The 21217-nt window shown below is 41.9% G+C and overlaps 1 protein-coding gene across 2 annotated transcripts; it reads left to right on the top strand.

Annotated features, from left to right (window-relative positions):
* The first annotated feature begins 2612 nt into the window (after nt 1–2612).
* Nucleotides 2613–12256, top strand: TSN (translin). 2 transcript variants are annotated; one of them, XM_059166601.1, is made up of 6 exons: nt 2616–2820; nt 4243–4336; nt 5249–5345; nt 8282–8397; nt 9091–9170; nt 10080–12256. In XM_059166601.1, the coding sequence occupies exons 1-6, from the start codon at nt 2755–2757 to the stop codon at nt 10311–10313; spliced, it is 687 nt and encodes a 228-aa protein (XP_059022584.1). In that variant the 5' UTR covers nt 2616–2754; the 3' UTR covers nt 10314–12256. The 2 variants fall into 2 exon arrangements, with proteins under 2 accessions (XP_059022585.1, XP_059022584.1); XM_059166602.1 differs by lacking the exon at nt 9091–9170 and having other exon boundaries at nt 2613–2820; nt 10080–10306.
* The last annotated feature ends 8961 nt before the right edge of the window (nt 12257–21217 follow it).

The raw sequence follows: 21217 nt of genomic DNA, 5'->3' as shown, positions 1-21217 counted from the left end.
CACACACATACTTTTTCTAAAATAAATAAATAAACTGTTTAAGAAAATTACCCCACTTTAGGTTATTGTGAAAATTCATAAAGGGAATCCTCACTGAAGTGGAGTTGGGAGGTTTGGCAGGGAGAGCTCTCCTGCCTTATCACTGTAGAATTGTAAGTCCAACAGGAAGAGACTGACCTTGCATGGGGACACTACTTTACTACCCGAGCAGGAAGAAGAAAGATTTTCCTCCCATCCCAACTTCTCACTTTCCTCTGCAAGAGCATTCCTCTCCTTTGTTCTGCAGACTTGCCTATAGTTTTGCCACAGCTTATTTGCCCTGAATTGCAATTCTCTGTCATTCCTGAACAAACCCGTATTTTGCTGGTAAAATAATTGGCAGTTTTATTTTTAAGGTTAACATCAAAAAACATTTTTAAGGTTAAAAGCATTGAAAGCAGGAACTTGAAGAAATATTTGCACAGCTATGTTCATAGCAGCATCATTCATAATAGCCAAAAGGAGGAAACAACCCAAATTTCCATTGAAGAATGAATGGATAAACAAAATGTGGTATATACATAAAGCAGAGTATTATTCAGCTTTAAGAAGGAATGAAGTTCTGACACATGCATGGTACAACATAGATGAACTAGCGAATTTTTGTTGTTGTTTAAATATTTTATTTATTTATTTGAGAGAGAGAGTGTGTGTGATAAGAGAGCAGAAGCAGGGAGAGCAGCAGAGGGAGTGGGAGAAGCAGACTTCCTGCTGAGCAAAGAGCCCTGTGAAGGTCTCAATTCCAGGATGCTGGGAATCATGAGCTGAAGACAGCAAGTTAACTGACTGAGACACCCAGGCACTCCAGAACTGATGAACTTTGAAATCATTATCGTTAAGTGCAATAAGCCAGTTACTAATAGAAAAATACCATACAATCCCCCTTCTATGAGGTACCTAAAAGAGTCAAATTCATAGGGACAGAAAGTACTCTTTTGCACACATTTATAATTCTACAAACTTTTAGAGATAGGTGTTATTAATTCTAATATGACAAATGAGAAAATACACTCTTAAATGCTTAAGACCATTTAGAACGTTCAGAAAAAGTGATTTGGCAAACTATTTATAAGGTAGCATTAATATGCACTTCACAGAAGTATAACGAAGATACAATGTCCTTCAGGTAAAGTTTTAGAGCAACCTCTCAAACAAGGCAAACAAATTTCACCTAGTTGAAATAATAATTTTAATTCACTTGGAGAATGCAGCCTACTGTGGAATTGTATACAATTTCTAGCCATGAGAGACTCAATTTCGAGAAAAGCTCCATTTTCTTTTCTACAAAAATAGCTAATGAACTCTTGAATTGGAAAAAAAGGACCAGTCCAGGGACTCATGGGTGGCTCAGTCGGTTGAGCCTCGGACTCTTGATTTCCCTTGGGGGCATGGTTTCCGGATCCGGGTCTCTGCCTGAGGATTTCTTTCCTTCTCCTTTTGCCCCCTCCCCTTTCTCCCTCCTGCTCTGTCTCCTTAAAATAAATAAACAAATCTAAAACAAACAAACCAAGAGCCCGGACTGGTCCAGAAGAAACTGTTTCACAATCCATTGCTCCCCAAATCAACGGAACCATGGGCTTCCCAATCATCAGACCCTTGGCTGTAGATTTTCTTTAGACACAACAGTTAATAATGCAAACCAAGACTAGCATCGTTTGTCAAGAATAATAGAAACAGACATCAGTGTGTAACCAAAAGCGGCCTAACCCTTAGCCTGTTAGTTTAAATTTACACTTTTTTCTTTTACCAAAGTCATGTAGTTCTTCCCCCTCCAGAAAACAATCCCTTCCTTTCGCCTTTGCAGTGGGAACACTTTTCTGGAGTCTATTGCTGGAGTCTGTTCTCACCGACCTGCAATCCTTTGATCTCACTCATTTGGCTCTCGTGGTGTCTATTTTCAGGCTGACACAACGCGCACACACACATTTCTATTTGTACGGTAGATGTACGCAATAATGTCTCTGCAAGGACAAGAAATCATTACGGCGCTTGCCTCAAGAGCAACTGGGATAAGGAGGTGTTCGTTGAGCGGAAGAGAAACTTCCCACCACACACGCTTTAAAAAGTCATGCAATTTAAATAGGTTTTATACAGTCTACAGGGAAAACGTTGAAATTGCGCCCGCAATCCATCCCCTACGCTCACGGTCCCACACACTTTAATTTCCCGTGTACTTTTTGCAAATAGGAATGCACTGTTTTCCTGTCTCCTCACGAAGACGACAACCTCTCCGCATTTTTCCGCACCTGGCTTTTTATGCATGCTCTTCAGCACTGAAACACCTCTCCCCCGCTCCCTACTCAGCGTAAACCAAATACGTAAACTAAGAGCCACGCTCGCTCCCACCCCTCTAAGCCGGCCCCGCCTTCTCAGGCCCACGTGCCCCGTGGGACCCTCCTCCCCACTCCTGCGGCTGTTTCCAGCGAGGCCTGTCCGAAATAGCCCCAGATGGAAGCCCCGCCCACTTCTTTCCGTCCCGCCCCTTGGGCGCCCGCGTCGGCTCCGGATGCGGCGGGCGACACATCAGGCAGCACGGCGGACAGCCCGGCATGCTGCGCGCCGCGGACCTCGGAGGACCCCAGCGACGTCCGTAGCGTAGGGCCCAGTGGACGCGGCGGCGGCGGCGGGCGTTGCGACTGACTTCGCTGGTGGTCTCTGAAACGCTTTTCTGCGGCCATACTCGCCGCACTGGCTTCCTGTTGTACAGCTGGCGCCATGTCTGTGAGCGAGATCTTCGTGGAGCTGCAGGGCTTTTTGGCTGCCGAGCAGGACATCCGAGAGGCGAGCCCCCTCTCTTCCCCTCCCCTTTCCCTTTCCTTGCTTGCTGGGCCGTGTAGCTCGGCCTTACTCTTGCCCTGTCTCGAGCGGTGGGGAAGCCTCCGAGGGTGGGTTGCTTCCCCACTTGCTTCAGTTTAGGGAATGTTCCTCCCTTTCCCGCGATTCTCCTGCCTGGTCCTGATTCTCTGTGTTCGAGTCTCGGCTCAGCATCGCCAACCTCGTTTGAGTGTCCGTCTTCCTCCTTTTCGGCGCTTATTTCTGTCCAAGGCTCAGTTAGCCCCTGGGACTCAAGACCACACGCGTCTCGCGGGGTTATTGTTGCTGGCTTAAAAGCACGTGGGGCCTCTTCTCTTTAGAGCTCTCCTGTAGTTTCTTTTTCCGCATAGAATAGTAATCCAGACCCTACTGTGGCCCACAGGTGTGTCTCCTCCCCTCACCCTATCTCATTTTACGCCATCTTCCGTGTGTGTTATGTTCAGTTTACTTCCTTTATTTTTTTTTTTTTTTTTAGATTTTTATTTATTTATTTATTTATTTATTTATTCATTCATTTGACAGAGAGAAATCACAAGTAGATGGAGAGGCAGACAGAGAGAGACAGAGGGAAGCAGGCTTCCTGCTGAGCAGAGAGCCCGATGCGGGACTCGATCCCAGCACCCTGAGATCATGACCTGAGCCGAAGGCAGCGGCTCAACCCACTGAGCCACCCAGGCGCCCCAGTTTACTTCCTTTAAATTCCTCTAGTTCCGCCGATAGTTTCTTGCCTCAGGACTTCTGCATGTACTCTCTGCTTTCCCTGGCATTCGTATCTTTTCTTTCTTGTCCTGGTTATCACGTATTTATATCCTTGATCTCAGAGTCTGAAAGATTCTTTTCTTGCCGTGTTTTTTAATAGCGCATTTACATTAAAAAAAAAAAAATTGTGCGATCCGTATTTTTTAAACGCCTGTCTTTCCCCTTTATGCTCTAAACTGCGGGATGGAAAGGACTGTCCAGTTGGGTACCCAGTATTTACACAATGCTTTGCACATAAGTATGCTCAGTGAATACTTGTAAAGTGATTGAAAAACACACACACTTTGTATTGCATTGCATTCTTCTTTTTACAAATTGCATTCAGATACTTTATCTCTTTTAACATTTATAGTGTTCCAGTGGGTTGTTTCTGTTAGGTCGCGATTATCCTTTGAAGGCTGCATGAGAAATCTCAGGCTGAAACTCTCAAAGAGGAAGGAAGTGGCAAAGTCAGGATTCAAACCTGGATATTTTCTGCACAGCTTCAGTCCTTGTAAAGATTGTCGGGAGTTTTGAATGTGTTTGAAGGTGTCATAGTTATTCAGTCTATACTCTCTAGTATATTTGGTTTGGGGTTCTGATAATAACTATGTTGAGTTTGTCTGTTACTTTGATTTTTGTTTTCTCTAGGAAATCCGAAAAGTTGTACAGAGTTTAGAACAAACAGCTCGAGAGATCTTAACTCTACTGCAAGGGGTCCATCAGGGTGCTGGTTTTCAGGACAGTAAGTTCTTTTGATTTTGAAGGGTTTTTAAAAATCGAATTTGTCCGTTATTCAAAGAGTTATTTGAAGAATTAATTTAAAGAGTTAATTTCCGTTTAGAAAACATTCCCAGTCTGTCATTTTATTAAGAACAATGCCCCTCATGTTCTATGGGTAAGTAGGTGAGTTTAGCATTTTATGTGTTTACAGAATTCTCTGTTACGATGTGTTAATGTAATTGCAATGTGGTAATTGTAGTAGTTTTGTAGCTCTCTTTTAAACCCAGTTTTTCATTCATTGAATATGGTTTAATAGGCATTTTAGTTAAGAAATGGCCAGTGTAAAATGTTCCTAATGTATTTACAGTCAGCCCCTTAAATGGAGATCGGATAAGTTTAAACATGGAACCTTTATTGTAAGATGTAGCTAGCATAACTGAAAGAGCTAGAATATATTTTCAGTCAGAGAATGGTATTACATTATAATGTATGAGTGTCAGAGGCAAGTCATTTTTCTCAGTGGTATGGAGTTGGTCAATGAGATGGAGATAAAGCTTCTTTTTGACCAAATACAGGAGCTATCAGCCGTCCAATTTTAGGAGTCCTTTAAGGACTGACTAGGAATAGCAGCTGCTACTTGGCCTTTGAGGGTGACATTATTTAGGACAGCTTACTGATTTGTCTACTAAGGTATTCCCTTTCAGCAAATTTTTGTCTATTTTTCAGTGTTGGTAAATCAGTCAGAAAATGAAAGGTGAGATTTTGAGAGCCAGGTTGAAAAGTAGAGATGCATACCCTGCATTGGGTCATGAGATTATTTTTTTTTAAGTTGATTTATTTCCAAATAGATTGTGTAGATTATTAAGGAAGAACTGTATTTGAAATTTGGTAAACCTTTCATTATTGTTATGCTTGATTATCTTTTTGTGATCAGTTCCAAAGAGGTGTTTGAAAGCTCGAGAACATTTTGGTACAGTAAAAACACATCTAACATCTTTGAAGACCAAGTTCCCTGCTGAACAGTATTACAGGTTTGTAAGAAAAAATAGAATTATTTTGTAATGTGAAGTAAAAGTAAAGACAGGAGAAAAATTGTATGTATTGAGTTATTTGCTTAGAACTAGGTGAAGACTTCTCTATGTAAAAGAAGCAATGAAAAAGGGTCAAACTATTAATAGTGGTGGTATTTTAATGGTGACAGATTTGGTGACTTTATTTTTTTCCTCCCTTTGAGAATTTTCCTAAGGAACATGTATAATTTTTGCAATGAAAATGAAGAAAATATTCATTGTATGAAGATCAATTAAAGTTTTTTTTAGTATATGTAAGTTACATTTGAAATTGGGTGAATCACGTTTATGCTGTTAAAGTTGTGGGATTAGATGGCAGTATATACACGAACTGAGTATTACCTCAGAGTTTGAGTTTTACTGCTGAGTAGCATGTTTAGTTAATATTTTATGCTGTGTTGAATCTGTAACACCATTAATTTTAAGAGTCACCATTATTTTATGTACCACTAGGGAAGAAAATTTGTTGCCAATCATAATTGTGAAATTTACAGATTGTAAAATGCATCCTAATTTCACAGATGTTAAACTGGAAAAAGCTGCATCTGGGTATTTTTTTTTTTTTTAAAGATTTTATTTATTTATTTGTAAGAGAGAGAGAGTGAGAGCGAGCACAGGCAGACAGAGTGGAAGGCAGAGTCAGAGGGAGAAGCAGGCTCCCTGCGGAGCAAGGAGCCCGATGTGGGACTTGATCCCAGGACGCTGGGATCATGACCTGAGCGGAAGGCAGCTGCTTAACCAACTGAGCCACCCAGGTGTCCCTGCATCTGGGTATTGATGAAATATGATGAATAAGAACTTAGAGTCTTTACTTGTTTTCCTAGTGGAAAACATGTTCCCTAGTGAAAAAGATGTTCTGTTAAGACATATGTGGGCAAAAACCACGTGTATATGGGAAGTAGATAATACAACTTCACAAGATAATTTAAGACAGGGGTTGGCAAACTACCTGTGGCCCGCTGCCTCTCGGGGCTAAGAACCGCTTATATTTTAGAGGGTTGTTAAAAACAACAACAACAACAACAACAACAACAACAAAAACCCAAACTAAAAACACCCAAATAAGAATGTGTGATGGAGACTGGATATGGTTCACAAAGCCTAAAATATTACCATCTGACCTTTCACAGAGAAAGTTTGGCGACCCCTGCTGTAAGGTAATAACGGATGTATAGAGACGTTGAACAAGAGAATTGACGGGATCTTGAGAGATAATACAGTTTGGAGGTCACACAGAGGCTGACCTCTGGGTGATTTGGCCCGTAGAAGATTTTGTTTGACTTGAATTGTACTGAAATTTTTTTTGAATTTGCCATCTTTGAAATTTAGGAGGCATAGTGTTAATATCTGAAGTTCATATCTGGGGTTGTAAAATTATGTATGCTTTTTTTGGGCTTCTAGCTCAGTTTAACTGCGATATCCTGAAAGTTTAAGTCTGTTGGTTTAGTGATTGCAGTGGTAGTTATTTCTTACATGTGTGAGCCAGGATTTTCTTGATACGCTACATGTAAATCAAAGTGTGACAATAAGTTAGGTGTTGAAGTTGATGTACATGCAGTTGCAGTTCTCATCTATCTGTGTTTCCAATTTTAATTTTTCTCAGAGCAGTATCCTTGGTCTTACTGATTAAACTTCTAAAATATAGTTGTTCTTGTCATACCTAATCTTAAATTATAAATATTATTTTCATTGAAGTTGGATCATGTTTCCCATTTATTAAACTTTTGATGTTAATTATTGTAAATTTTATAAATAATAATTTATAATTTATAAAAATTTATATAAATCATAATTTATAATAATAATAATAATAATAATAATAATAATTGTTACGGGGCACCTGGGTGGCTCAGTGGGTTAAAGACTCTGCCTTTGGCTCAGATCATGGTCTCAGGGTCCTGGGTTCAAGCTCTGCATCAGGCTCTCTGCTCCGTAGGGAGCCTGCTTCCCCCTCTCTCTCTGCCTGCCTCTCTGCTTACTTGTGATCTCTGTCTGTCACAGAAATAAATAAAATCTTAAAAAAAAAAATGTTACAGGGGCGCCTGGGTGGCTCAGTGGGTTAAACCTCTGCCTTCGGCTCGGGTCATGATCTCAGGGTCCTGGGATCGAGCCCCGCATCGGGCTCTCTGCTCAGCGGGGAGCCTGCTTCCCCCTCTCTCTGCCTGCCTCTCTGCCTGCTTGTGATTTCTCTCTCTCAGTCAAATAAATTAATAAAATATATCTTTTTTTTTTTTTTTTTTTAAAGATTTTATTTATTTATTTATTTATTTTTTTTTTTTTTTTTTTTTTTTTTTTTTATTTATTTATTTGACAGAGAGAAATCACAAGTAGTCGGAGAAGCAGGCAGAGAGAGAGAGAGGGAAGCAGGCTCTCTGCTGAGCAGAGAGCCCGATGCGGGACTCGATCCCAGGACCCTGAGATCATGACCTGAGCCGAAGGCAGCGGCTTAACCCACTGAGCCACCCAGGCGCCCCTTATTTATTTATTTGACAGAGAGAAATTACAAGTACACTGAGAGGCAGGCGAGAGAGAGAGAGAGAAGGAAGCAGGCTCCCCGCTGAGCAGAGAGCCCGATGCGGGACTCGATCCCAGGACCCTGAGATCATGACCTGAGCCGAAGGCAGCGGCTTAACCCACTGAGCCACCCAGGCGCCCTAATAAAATATATCTTTAAAAAAAAAAATGTTACAAATTTGAACTTGTAAAACTTCTACTGACTTCATCTGATATATTCAAGTGTCATATTGTTCTCACACATTTTTATACATTGGGGCTTCACATAGATTTGACTTGAAAAAATAGTCTATTTCTAAAATGTTTGACTGTGATTGTACTGAATTTATCTTTGTTAAGGTCCCTAATCCCTCAACCTAATGAGCTTATTTATATCCATGCAGATTTCATGAGCACTGGAGGTTTGTGTTGCAGCGTTTGGTCTTCTTGGCGGCATTTGTTGTGTACTTGGAATCAGAAACACTAGTGACTCGAGAAGCAGTTACAGAAATTCTTGGCAGTAAGTATCTTCATTAGCATTGGTCTGCAGGATCAGGCATGGTAGCTTAATTTTGGTGGGGAGGGTAGCTTTTGCTTATACTTTCTATTTGTTAAATGGGAACTAAATGGAAAACTCATGATTTGGAAACACAAAAAGTAAAAACGTGTGGTGGCTTGCTTTTTGCACTCAACTGTTTCGTTTAGTTTGTAAAATTTAGTTTTTAAAAAATCCAGGCCCACAGAAAGTTGAAAGAACAGCATAGTGAATACCTGTATGCACTGCACTTAGATTTCCTGCTTGCTGTTATTTTGCCATGTCTTTCAGTCCTCTTGCTCTGTGTGCATGTGTATTTGTGTGCATGTGTGGATCATGTGAAAGCCACTTGTAGTATCACAGCTTATGCTTTTAAGTGTTGCGGCATGCATTGTCCAAAAACAAAGGTACTCTCTGATACGACTCGGTAACATTCTTGGTGGTGTTACTTTTTGAGAGAAGAATGAAAGGAAAAATTGCAGGCTAAAGAGCTCAAAAGTCCATAATGAGGACTAGTTGCCAACAGTATGAACCTAATTGTAAAGGATTATTTTTCTTATCTTTCCATTGAGACAAATTATATGTGTGCATATATATTTATATATATAGTGATTTATATTTTTAGGTTCAGGTTTTGTTCACATCATGACCTTATTTTTACTTTGGTGTATTTTTTAGTTGAGCCAGATCGGGAGAAAGGATTTCATCTGGATGTAGAAGATTATCTCTCAGGAGTTCTAATTCTTGCCAGTGAATTGGTAAGTAGCTTAGTGATTTGCCATTTTCTTTTTATTTTTTTAATATTTTATTTTATTTTTAAGTGGGCTCCATGCTTGCCATGGGGCTTGAACTCACTATCCCAAGACCAAGAGTCACATGCTCCACCAACTGAGCCAGCCAGGTGCCCCTGCCATTTGCTTTTTTTTTTTTTTTTTAGAGATTTTATTTATTTATTTGACAGAAATCACAAGTAGGCAGAGAGGCAGGCAGAGAGAGAGGAGGAAGCAGACTCCCTGCCGAGCAGCGATCCTAGGACTCTGGAATCATGACCCGAGCTGAAGGCAGAGGCTTTAACCCACTGAGCCACCCAGGCGCCCCTGCCATTTGCTTTTTTGATTCTTCCCACTTCACTGTCAGTTTTTAAAATGGGCACAAAAATTCAGGGAGTCTTTTCTAAGCCTTCTCTTGACCACCGGTTCGTCATTGTGCACTGTGTGTACTAGGTTTTGCTAGTCATCAGAGAAAGGCCAGTTCAAACAGTGTGCTAGCTGTGCAGACTTAGCGATGTGTGAATTCTTAGAAGATGGTAATACCTCTTCCTTTCAGTTTTAACTGTATAAGTGTATATTTTTTTGCCCGTATTCCCTTTATGTCACTGGAGAAATTGTCCTATGGAAATAATTCTAAAGAACAAAAGCTGTTATGAAGGTGTCCTCCGTAGCCTTTGTTCATAATGATGAAAACTTGACCAGAGAAACTCCCAACAGAAGGGGAATGATTTCTTAAGTCATGAAGTAACTGTAATATTAAACAACTGTCAAAATGTAATTACAAAAGACCTTGTGGAAAAGTTGTGTGTCCTTGAGGGTCTTTTAGTTGTGATTGGGAGGGAGATGTGCTAAAAGAGGCCTGTTGTAATGTATCCCCGTTTGCCTTCCCTCCTGTAGTCCAGGCTGTCTGTCAACAGTGTGACTGCGGGAGACTACTCCCGGCCCCTCCACATCTCCACCTTCATCAATGAGCTGGATTCTGGCTTCCGCCTTCTCAACCTGAAAAACGACTCCCTGAGGAAGCGCTATGACGGCTTGAAGTACGATGTGAAGAAAGTAGAGGAGGTGGTCTATGATCTCTCCATCCGGGGCTTCAATAAGGAGACAGCGGCGGCTTGTGCAGAGAAATAGGAGGCCCTCCTTGTGCCTGGCCCTGCTGACTTCAGTGGTTGCCAGTGAGGGTGAGCCCAGTGCCTCTCAAGGTAGTTAGGATTGCCCCGTTGCTAAACACCGCGCTTTATTTTCTTAACCAGTGTGTGGTGTAAGTATCAAAATTGAAACACATTTTGGGGGGTAAAAAAGACAGCCTTTACAAGGACAGATTTTCTTTGTTGTTTCAGTGAATATGCTCTGTAATTCTGTGTATTTCAGTTCTGTCAAAAAGTGTAAATGTCAGTCTCTTGGTAAAGTCCTTTTCTTGCTTACCCTGATGCTGTTGATGTACTGATTGAGGAGTTTATTGTCTTGTGTTCCTTCCAGAAGTGATCCTTGGTGTTTTCTATATCCAAATTAGCCATCCACTCCCAGGTGTAGCCTGGATACAGTATAAACATAGGTAATTTAAAAGGATGGTTGCCAAGCAAAGGACAACTTATTTTATATTTCCCTTATTTTAAGCCTCATAAGTAAGTCAGATGTTGAATTTTTTTTTTGCAAGGGAGTTACAGCCCCAGGGTCTCTCTCACTGCCATCAAAATGTAAAAGATGAAATTGCAAAGTCAAGTTCAACAGATTATTTTGGGATGTTTTTGTATTAGGGGATTGAGTAACATCTTCTCATTTAGCTCTGTTTACCAGGTGTAGAGTAGGGCTTAGTGTTTTACCACACCTCTGTTTTCTGATGTTGCCTTAACATTCTGCTCTTGCAGCAACTTAAAAATCGTTTTCACACACATCTTGAACTAACACTTCATATAAATATATTTTTAAGCTATGAAACCTTTTTCCTAGCAGCCAGCTAGACTGTCTGGTCTGAGACTATAAAGCCACCCAGTCAAGTAAATTAGCAATACCCCGACTGGTATGTTCAGAGCAAAACTGCTGTGCTTTGTCTGGAAAAAAGAGAAAACTTGGATTAAAAAAGAAGATCTGCTGATTTGTTCATGTTTTTTAGAGTAAGCAATTTCAAGTTGTTGGCAGCTATCCCAACAGTCAGGTTTTAGATTTAAAGTTTTGGGCAAGTCACATGAGCCTTGTTGGCACCTACCTCCCCCTCCTTGTTTTCAGGTAGTGCTAAGAATACTTGCCATGTAATTTTTGCTGTTGAATTGAAATGGTTTAAAATGGTGACTTAACCCATAGTTTTTTGGAGTTCACCAAAAGGAAGGTGCTAGTGTTTCCAGAAAAAAAGGAAGTATTTGGAAGTATCCTCTCAAGCCTGATACCAGGTTAAGCTTTCTGTTTGTGCAGTAGAATATTTGGCATTCCCTCTTAGAGCCATGGTCAGGCCAAGTTAAGAACTGACCAAATTTTCCATCCTGAGGAAAGAAGTAGAAACGGAGCATAAATTGCTTTGCATTTTTGGGTTTTAGAACAATTTTCTTGACTGCTCTTTCTGTAGGAGAGTTTGTAGAAAGAAGAAAGGTGTTCAGATGTTTGAAGTGCCTAGGGCGGTCATCTAAAATGTGCAGTAGTAGCACTGCCTGGGTTGAGCATAAAAGGCTTATCTACATGATCAAACATTTGCAGTAAGTTTGGTAATAGTTTTCTTCCATGTGGAGAATAAATTCTAAAGGTGTTTTGAGGCTGAAGAAGACCAGGGATGATAAGCACATACTGCTGTGTAATAGTTAAAATTATCAAAAGACACCAACCACTCAGAGTTAAATTAAAAGTATTGTAATTGAACGTATTGAAAAGACTCAGCTCTGGTTTTTTAGTACACCAGAATTGTTCTTTTCAGTTTTAGAGAACTGAGCAGCTTAGAGAGAGTAGAGATGAATTAGTGGATGTTTTCTTTATAAATTTATTTATAAGAAGAGAACCCATAAATACTTCATAAGATTTGCCCTGTCTTAAACTTGAATAATAATATTGGTAACGCTTAAGAGAATTTAATAAAGAACGAAAGCTTCTTTGGCAGTGTTTCGAGTCCTTTACTTAAATACACAGCTGAAGAGATGAGGTGGACCTGCTGGATGCCGCAGGCACAGTTTGTATCGTGTACTCCAAGATCACGGCTTTCTTGGTTCTTGGTCTGGACTGAACTGCACTCGCCAGGTGGGGTGTCATCGCATGCCTGACTCCAAACCTGAGGATATGTCCTATCATGAAATCATATAATATGTGGTCTTTTGTGTCTTAACACTTAGCAGTGTTTTTAAGTCTATCCATGCCACAGCATGTATTGGTAGTTTGTTCCTTCTTCCTGAGTGGTAGTTCTTTGTATGGGTATTCCGCATTTAACCAGTCATCAGATGAGGAAGGTTTAAGTTTCATCATGTTGCTTTGAGCATCCTGTGCAAGTCTTGTGCATGGGTGGGCTTTTCCATTTCTTTTGTATAGATACCTAAGAGTCTATGGTAATAATGATGATTTTATGTTTAGCCTTTGAAGAGACCCTCAACCTGTTTTCCCTTCAGCAATCCAGGGCTCCTTACTATGAGTAAGACAAGTACTAGACAAGGTGTTATATACAATGTCATTGCTAAATAATTTGTGAACAGTTGCTGTAGGAATTTAGGTATAATTTGAGCCAGTTCATGAAAGAGGTAGGATTTAGATAAGCATGAAACTAGGAGGAAATCATGTCTTAGGGGCACAGAATTGAAACCAGAGCAGAAATGGTAGAGGCATACCTTGGAAATATTGTGGATTCAGTTCCAGACCACTGCAATAAAGCGGATATTGCAATAAAGCAAGTCAAGCGAATTTTTTCCCAGTGCCTATAGAAGTTATGTTTATGCTGTATTGTAGTCTGTTAATAGTATAATGTCTAAAAAAAATACATACCTTAATTGTAAAAAATATTCTCTTGCTAAAAATGCTGTCATCTGAGCTATTGGTGAATTGTGATCCTTGATCACAGATGACTGTAACAAATATGAAAAAGTTTGGTATATTGTGAGAATTACTGAAATGTGACAGAGAGGAAGTGAGTAAATGCTATTGGGAAAATAGGGTAGACAGAATGGGTCAACAGAATGGCTCGACCTAGGGTTGCCACAGACCTTCAGTCTGTAAAGAATGCAGTATCTGCGTAGTTAAGACGAGGTATGCCTGTGTTAATTGAATAGGGACGGGGATGTCGCACACTTGATTGCAGAAGACAGTCTGGTAATGTCGGACTGTTAGGTTTAGAAAAGCCTGAATTGAGAGGTTAAGGAATTTGGATTTTGAATGATAGACACTGGGGGCCTGTATGGTTTCTTCCTTTTTTTTTTTTTTTTTTTTTTTGAAGTGGGGAGGGAGCAGCTTTGGAGTCGGACACCTGCAGTTTTGAATCCTGGCTGCCATGTTGACTAATAGAAAAGACCAAAGGCAGGGAGACCTGTGAGGAGGTGCTTGCTGTCTGAGGTTGTAAAGGTCAGCTTGGGTGGCTGGTGGTGGGCCTGATCAGATGCAGGTGCAGTGCACTGAAAAGGAAGAAGGAGTCAATTTGGGGTCAAGGGAGGAGGAGCAGGGGGTTGCTGTGGACTGAATGTGTGAGTCCCTTCACATCCATACAATGAAGCCTAATCCCTCATTGGATGGTACTGGTTGTGGGGCCTGGGGAAGGCAATTAAATTAGGTCATGAGGGTGGAGTCCTCATGAATGGGATTAGTGCCCGAATGAAAGGGACTCAGAGATTCTTCCTGCTTCCATCATAGGAGGACAGAACCCAGAGAAGTGGTCTGTGAGCCAAGAAGTGGGCCCTCTGGGGTGTCTGGGTTGCTCATTCCTTAAGGGTCTGCCTTCAGCTCCGGTCATAATCCTGAGGTGGTGGGATTGAACCCTGCATCAGGTTCCCTGCTTGGCAGGAAGCCTGCTTCTCCCTCTCCCACTCCCACACTGAATCAGCTGACCCCTTGATTGACTTGATCACGGACCTGTTGTTGAAGCCACCCAGTCAGTGGTGGTTTTGTTAGAGCAGCGTGAATGGACTAAGACAAGGGAAGAATATTTGAGGAGAATCAGATATCCGAGCCGAAAAAATACGGGTAGGAAAGTGGGAGCTAGTTTCTGTGGGAAGATGAGAAGGTCAGTTTGGCAAGTGTTGGTTCACTGTGATGGGGAGATGTTGCACAGGTGGCTGTACTTTTTGGGGTAGAATGTAGGGCCCTAAGTGGAGCTGAGGGAATCCTTGAGACTGGGTGGAGTGGATCTCTGGCTCTGGTTGCAGAGGAGTCTCTGGGGGCAGGGAGAGGTCTGGATGATTATCAGGTCAGGGAGTCCCTGGAGGCAGTTGAAGACAACAAGGAGAAGATGGAAGAGGAGTGAGTCAGAGACTCTTGTCATTCTCTCTCGGTCAGGTCTGTCCTGAGCTGGAGCCAGGATCAACAGAAAAGTGTTATATGTACACTGCTCTCTCCCATTGCCACAGAAATCCTTTACTCACCATAAAAACTTAAAGGCTTTTGACTAAAGGAAAATAAACCTATGAAAATATGTGGAACCCCCAGAGAAGGAAGTTGGGCTTGTTACTTTGTGATTTTGTTTTTTTCCCCTTATTTACCCTGTTTCTTAAATCAGTTACTTGTGATCATCTGGTGTCATTTAATATTAATTAACATTTACCCACAGCCATCTGCTCTGGCTGGAGTTCTGCATTATCCACTTCAGCTGTGTGTTTCAGTGACCGAATGCTGGCCTTGCTGTCTGTATCCACCAGCTGGACCGGCCAGTGAGACCAGTTCAGAAGTCAGGAGGGGACTTCAACTTCCTTTGCCATGTCCTTGTTGTCCAGCCTTCCACGGATGAACTTTTTGCTCACCCTGGCAACTGAAGAGAAGCCAGAGCATTTTTCTCAGTTGGGAGATACAAGGGGAGGAGGGGGGAGGATTGCGATATCATTTTAATCAGTAAGGGGTTGTTTGGGGAGCAGAGTCCGTGGATTGGCCCTTCTACTTTTTTTTTTTTTTTTAAAGATTTTATTTATTTATTTGACAGACAGAGATCACAAGCAGGCAGAGAGGCAGGCAGAGAGAGAGAGAGGAGGAAGCAGGCTCCCTGCTGAGCAGAGAGCCCGATGCGGGACTAGATCCCAGGACCCTGAGATCATGACCAGAGCCGAAGGCAGTGGCCCAACCCCCTGAGCCACCCAGGCGCCTGACCCTTCTACTTTGATAAGACTCTAGTTCATTAGACCCAGAACTGATGCAACTAAGACAAGGACTCATAATTGGTGTTAAAAAAGACCAACATCAGTGAACTTTAAGGCTTATTTTCTTTGCACCCGGGAGTTAACTTTTAAATCCCCTAGAGGGAAAACAAAGGAGCAGAAGGATGGCTCTAGGTTCTCTTCTGTAGTTGTGGCTAGCAAAACTTGGCTATCAGTCTTTCGGGGGCTAGTCTGGGGGATGGGCATTAGTAGGGAACAACATGAGTCCAATCGGGTTTGATAGTTTAGTGAGCCTTTCCATTCTTCACCTGCTATCCCACCTGTCACAGGTCAGGGGCAGAACTTCATCTTGTTTTTCTGTTTTTGTGTTTTGGGGGTGGGTGGGTAGGGGCAGAGGGTGAGGGAGACAGAATCTTAATCAGGCCCTGTGCCCAGTGTGAAGTGCTTTGTGGGGTTTGATCTCACAACCCTGAGATCATGAGCCAAAATCAAAAGTCCCTATATTGACTGAACCACCCAGACACCCATGACTTCATCTTATCTAACAAAACTGGCCCAATAGGCACCTGGGTTGTTGGACTGTGTTGGCCTTGTGTCATCAAACAGCTCAGCCTTTCCTTAAACTGAAAACAGCCTGGAAATAGGAATACTTCCAAAATACCCTCAGTGAGGAGAACAAAAGGAAATTGGAGCTGACTGCAGAAGAATTTTGACTTTGATCCTCGTGTGTTTTATACGCATTGGAAGGAGGGAAGGAATAGGTGATGCTTAGTGTTCAGTCAAAGGTATGATGGTGGTGGGGACACCTTGGGGAATATGTAAACATGCATACCGTTGCTTTATGACCCATATTGTACAGTTTTGTCTTTGTGAACTTGCGTTACTTTTGTGATTACGAAAGAAATAAACATGGTAGTAAATTGGGAAATGACAAAAAACTCTTAAAGGTGCCTATGTATTTTCTACATTGTAGTTTATCCTGAATATACTACTGACTTTCAGAACTTTTTTTTGAGGTATTTGCGGATTCTGCATTAACTTTCAGAAGTACTGTCACTTAGCTAACCGCTGTGTGAATGTCTGTTCATTGTCTTGAGCTCCTTTCACAGAGGTTCCGATGGATGTCTTCTCCCCAGGCTCCGTGGAGACTCAGGTTCCACGGTCCAGCTGTTTCTGTCCTTTAGCAGTGCCTTTTCCATTGCTGGCATCAGAACAAACATACTATAATTGGATTTTGTAATTTTATAATTGGATCTTAAAATTTCCTAAGAGGTTAGAAAAGAATTTTTGTCACCTGCCTTGTCAGAGTGTTTTTACCTCTGACTTTCAGAGCTGTCCTGACACATTGTATTTGACAACTTAGGGGGCTCAGATAAATGGAGGAGGAGGTGTTCCCAGGGGTTTCCTTTTCTTCCTTAGCCTGTCTTCTCGGGGCTGCCAGCCACTCAAGCTGATGTGCTTGTGCTCTAGCCTTGAATTCCAATCACCACTTGGTGCTGCTTTGGAAAACAATCTGGCAGTTCCTCAAAAAATTAAACCCAGAGGTACCTATGACCGGGCATCTTCATGACTAGATATGTACTCGAGAGCTGAAAACTCTGCATACAAGTCTATACAAAGACCTGCACACTAATACTCATGGCAGCATTGTTCGTAATGGCCTACGAGTGGAGACCATTCGACTGTCTATCAACTAGTGAATGGATGACAAAATGAGCTGTTTCCCCCCAGTGGAATGCTACTGGCAATAAGATATGTGACATAGGGATAAACCGCAAAAACATGTAAAGTGAAAGAAGCCAGTCACAAAAGACCACATGCTCTGTGATTCCACTTAAGTAAAGTCCAGACTAGGGACGTCTATGGTGACAGAAAGTAGATTAGCGGTTGCTGTGGGATGGAGGGGAGAGCGGGAAGTGACTGCTAATGGGTATGGTGTTCCTCTCTGCGGGGGTGAATACGTGCTGGGAGCAGTTGGAGGTGATGGTTGTATGACCTCATGAATATACTAAACAGCAGTGAGCTGTACTCGTTAAATGGATGAGGTTTGTAGTATGCAAATTATATCAATAAAAAGCCAGAATGCTCATCTTGCCATTTATCTTCACAAATTGCTCCTTGTGGTTTCAGTCAGTGGCCCTGTGGGGGGAGCACCAATGCTGGGCGTTGTGCGCAGGGCTCACATGAAATATTTCATTTCATCTGCCCAGCAGTGTGGGTGTTGGCCATCTGTCTCCACTTACAGAGGAAGAAACCGGTTTGGAGCACAGGAGGGCTGCTTGCTGTCCTCCAGCCCATCTGTGGCTCCCGCCCCGCTCAAGCTGGACCGACCCCAAGCCCTTCTCATATGTACGTTCCGCCTCGGGGCCACTGAGGCCCTGGCCATGGGAGCCAGCCTTGGCTCTTCTCCCTTGTCTCTCCACCTGCTCCTGAGGAGAGTTGACTTCTGTGCCGCTTGTGCCTTTTTCTACTGTTTACACCACGTTCCTAGATCAGAATGCCATCACTCGTTGTCAGGCCTTTCCAAGAGCCCATTAGTCTCCTGTCTTCCCTGTGCCCTGCTGCCACCATATTGTGAAGTCTGATTCTTCAAGTATGATCGCTAGCCAGTTCTAATGATGGCTGCCTGGTGGATGGAGGGCACGTTGCTTAGGCAGGCATCCCAGGCTTTTGACAGTGGTGTTGCCCGCCTGCTCGCCCACTCCTCCCTGCACATACCGGAACACTGCTCACTGTGCTTCCGGGAGCACGGCCACAGCGGGTTGGAATTCACAGGCTGTACGGCTCAGGAGAGGAGCGTACCTTGACAACGCAAAGGGGCAACATTCAGAGGCGTTTAGGTTTCCTCAGCCTGTGTGAGGAACAGAAGAGCAGTGATTTTCAGCTGGGGGCAGTTTTGTCCCCTAGGGGACTTCTGCAATGTCTGGACACATTATTTATTTATTTATTTATTTTTAAATCCACACAACTTGGGGAAAGGACTGCTGGCATCTAGTGGGTAGAAACCAGAGATGCTGCTACCTATCCCGTCACACACAGGACAACCCACAGCAAAGAATGATCAAGTCCTAAATGTCAGTAGTGCCAAGGTTGAGAAACTAGTGAACCAAAGCAAGAAGTTCTTACTCTTGAAATGCAGTAAAGAATAAATGAAAATGCTAAGATGTGTAATAAAAGTTCTTGCATATTGGGAAGTGCAACACAGGAAGGCCACAAGTGAGTGATGCTCACTTCCCTAGCGCCGTGGGGCCCGGCGCTTCACTGCCTCATAGCCCGCAGTGCACTGGGTTATGGTTGCATCATACTCGCCTGTCCGCTTGTCCACACTCTCCGCTAGGTCTGAGTTCTTTAGTGGCAGGCTTGCCGTCTAGCTTATCATCGAATCCCAGGCTCTTCCGCTAGTGTCTGGCATGTGAAAAAAAAAAAAAAAGCTCAACAGGTATTGTGAGGTTGAAGGGAATAGATGAAGGACATAATTAAAATTGTATCTCAACATAGGGATTAAGTGTTACGTTTTTGGACTTTTCTTAACCTTTGGAGAATAGATAAAACAGAATGCTAACCCCTCAGATGTCCAACACCTTTCTGTTAGCCTGTCTGTACGCACAGGACGCAGAGTACACAGCAGTCTGCTATCTCGCCTCTCTTCTCTGAGCCTCACATTTCATGCTGCAGTTATAGTGGGCTGTTGCCTCCAGAGGGATATGGGTAGGAAGGGCTGCAGAGGAGACCCTAGGAAGGCCTGAAGGATCCAGTACCCTCAGGAACAGCGGTGGCAGGTTCAAATCAGGGGAGGTGGCCTTTTTAGTGTCTACATCGGGGTCAACCATGGCCCCACACTGGAGACTTTGGGAAAGATGTACTGTACGTACCAGGGAGAGTTTTGGAGACAAGAATTGGGGTGAGGATCAATGTTCAGCTTTTGTGTATTTATATATATTTACTTATATATGTATACATGTCGGACTTTTTATATATACTGGACAGCTTGGAGCTGTCTTTGTTCCCACCAATTGGGGAACTGATAGGAAAGATCCACATAAATTCTGTAATGCAGATTATTGCTATCCTTTGGCACACTGAGGTGGCTTTCTTCCTGGGTTTGTCCTCTATCTAATCACTCCTGAGGATTCCTAATGATCTGTCACTCCTTACGGTTAGTTAGAAACGTTTACTTGGAAGAATTATAAATGGAACAGTCCATAGAAACTACTCAAAAACTTACGGACTGTACTTTTTAAAAAATTGTGGTTAAAAGGTATATAACAAAATTTACCATTTTAACCATTTTTAAGTGTACAGGTCTGTGGGATTATATGCATTTATATTGTTATCCATAGCCATCATACATTTCCAGAATTTTGCTGTCTTCCCCAGCTGAAACTCTGTATCCATGAACTCCCCTATTCTCCCTCCCCCCACTTCTGGCCCAAACCATTCTACTTATGTCTCCATGGATGTGACTGCTCTAGGTCCCTCATATGAGAGAAATCATAGAAAAAACAATGATTATTGGCTTATTATTGTTTTTAGAAAAATCCTTTCTCTTCCCAATGGTAAAAAACAGTAAAGGGCCACTAGTAAGTTTAAAAAATATGAGACAGTAATAAATAAAATAAAAATATATTTCAACCAATGAAGAAAGCATTGTTATAATTTTAGTTTATGGCTTTCTGATTTTGTTCTGCATCTTTGAAAACAGTTATATTGGAACTCCACACAGTTTCCAGTTTTCTGTTGTTACAAATTATACTGTTAGGAATATCTTGGTGTACAATCTTTGACTGCATCTCTGGGATTATTTCTTGAGAATAGAGTTCTAGATCATATTTTTGGACAAAAATTATAAGTAGTTTTAAGACTGATAAAAACACAATTTCACATTGTTTTCCAGATATGTCCCAGTGTATGCTGTCCCAGTGACTGTGAAAATGGCTGTCTCCCCATGTTGTCTTATTTTTTGTTTAAAAATTTTGCTTAGGGGCGCCTGCGTGGCTCAGTTGGCTTAACATCTGCCTTCAGCTCAAGTCATGATCTCAGGGTCCTGGGATCCCTGCATCGGGCTCCCTGCTCAGCGAAGAATCGGCTTCTCCCTCTCCCTCTGCCTCTCCTCCTGCTGGTGCCCACTCTCTCTATCTCAAGCTCACTCTCCCTCTCTCGCTCAAATAAATAAATAAATATTTAAAAAATTTTGCCTACTTTTACCACTTTAACTTGTTACCATTTTATCTTTTCCTTAATACCAATATCTAAAATATCCACTTTTAATATTTGTGTGGTTTGAAAGTTTACAGAAAAAAGTCTCATATTCTACATTCTCTTTTGTAAATTGCTTCTTTTCAATTTAGAAATATAGCGTGAATCTTGGTTTCAGTATATTTTCTTCGAGAGCAAACACAAGCAGGGGGAGTGGGAGAGGGAGAACAGGCTTCGTACCCAGCAGGGAGCCCAATGTGGGGCTCAATCCCAAGACTCTGGGATCATGACCTGAACCAAAGGCAGATACCCAACGAACTGAGCCACCCAGGCATGCCAGTATATTTTCTTTGTATCAACATTATTATTTAAAAATTTTCTTTAGTTCAAAAAATTACATCAATAGTACACTCATTATTAAAAACTCAAAAAATTCATGGGTAGGAAAATTAAAAAATAATTAAACTTTAATAACATTTAAAATGCAAATGTAAATATATAAGCATAATATTTGTTAATTTATCAACAACATCTATTCATAGCATTCGTTTTATTTGCAATTTGCTTTTTGTATCAACA

Source organism: Mustela lutreola, chromosome 3, assembly GCF_030435805.1.
Source record: "Mustela lutreola isolate mMusLut2 chromosome 3, mMusLut2.pri, whole genome shotgun sequence".
NCBI lineage: Eukaryota > Metazoa > Chordata > Mammalia > Carnivora > Mustelidae > Mustela > Mustela lutreola.
The sequence above is the reverse complement of the archived record's forward strand: the minus strand, read 5'-3'. Positions and strand labels throughout refer to the sequence as shown.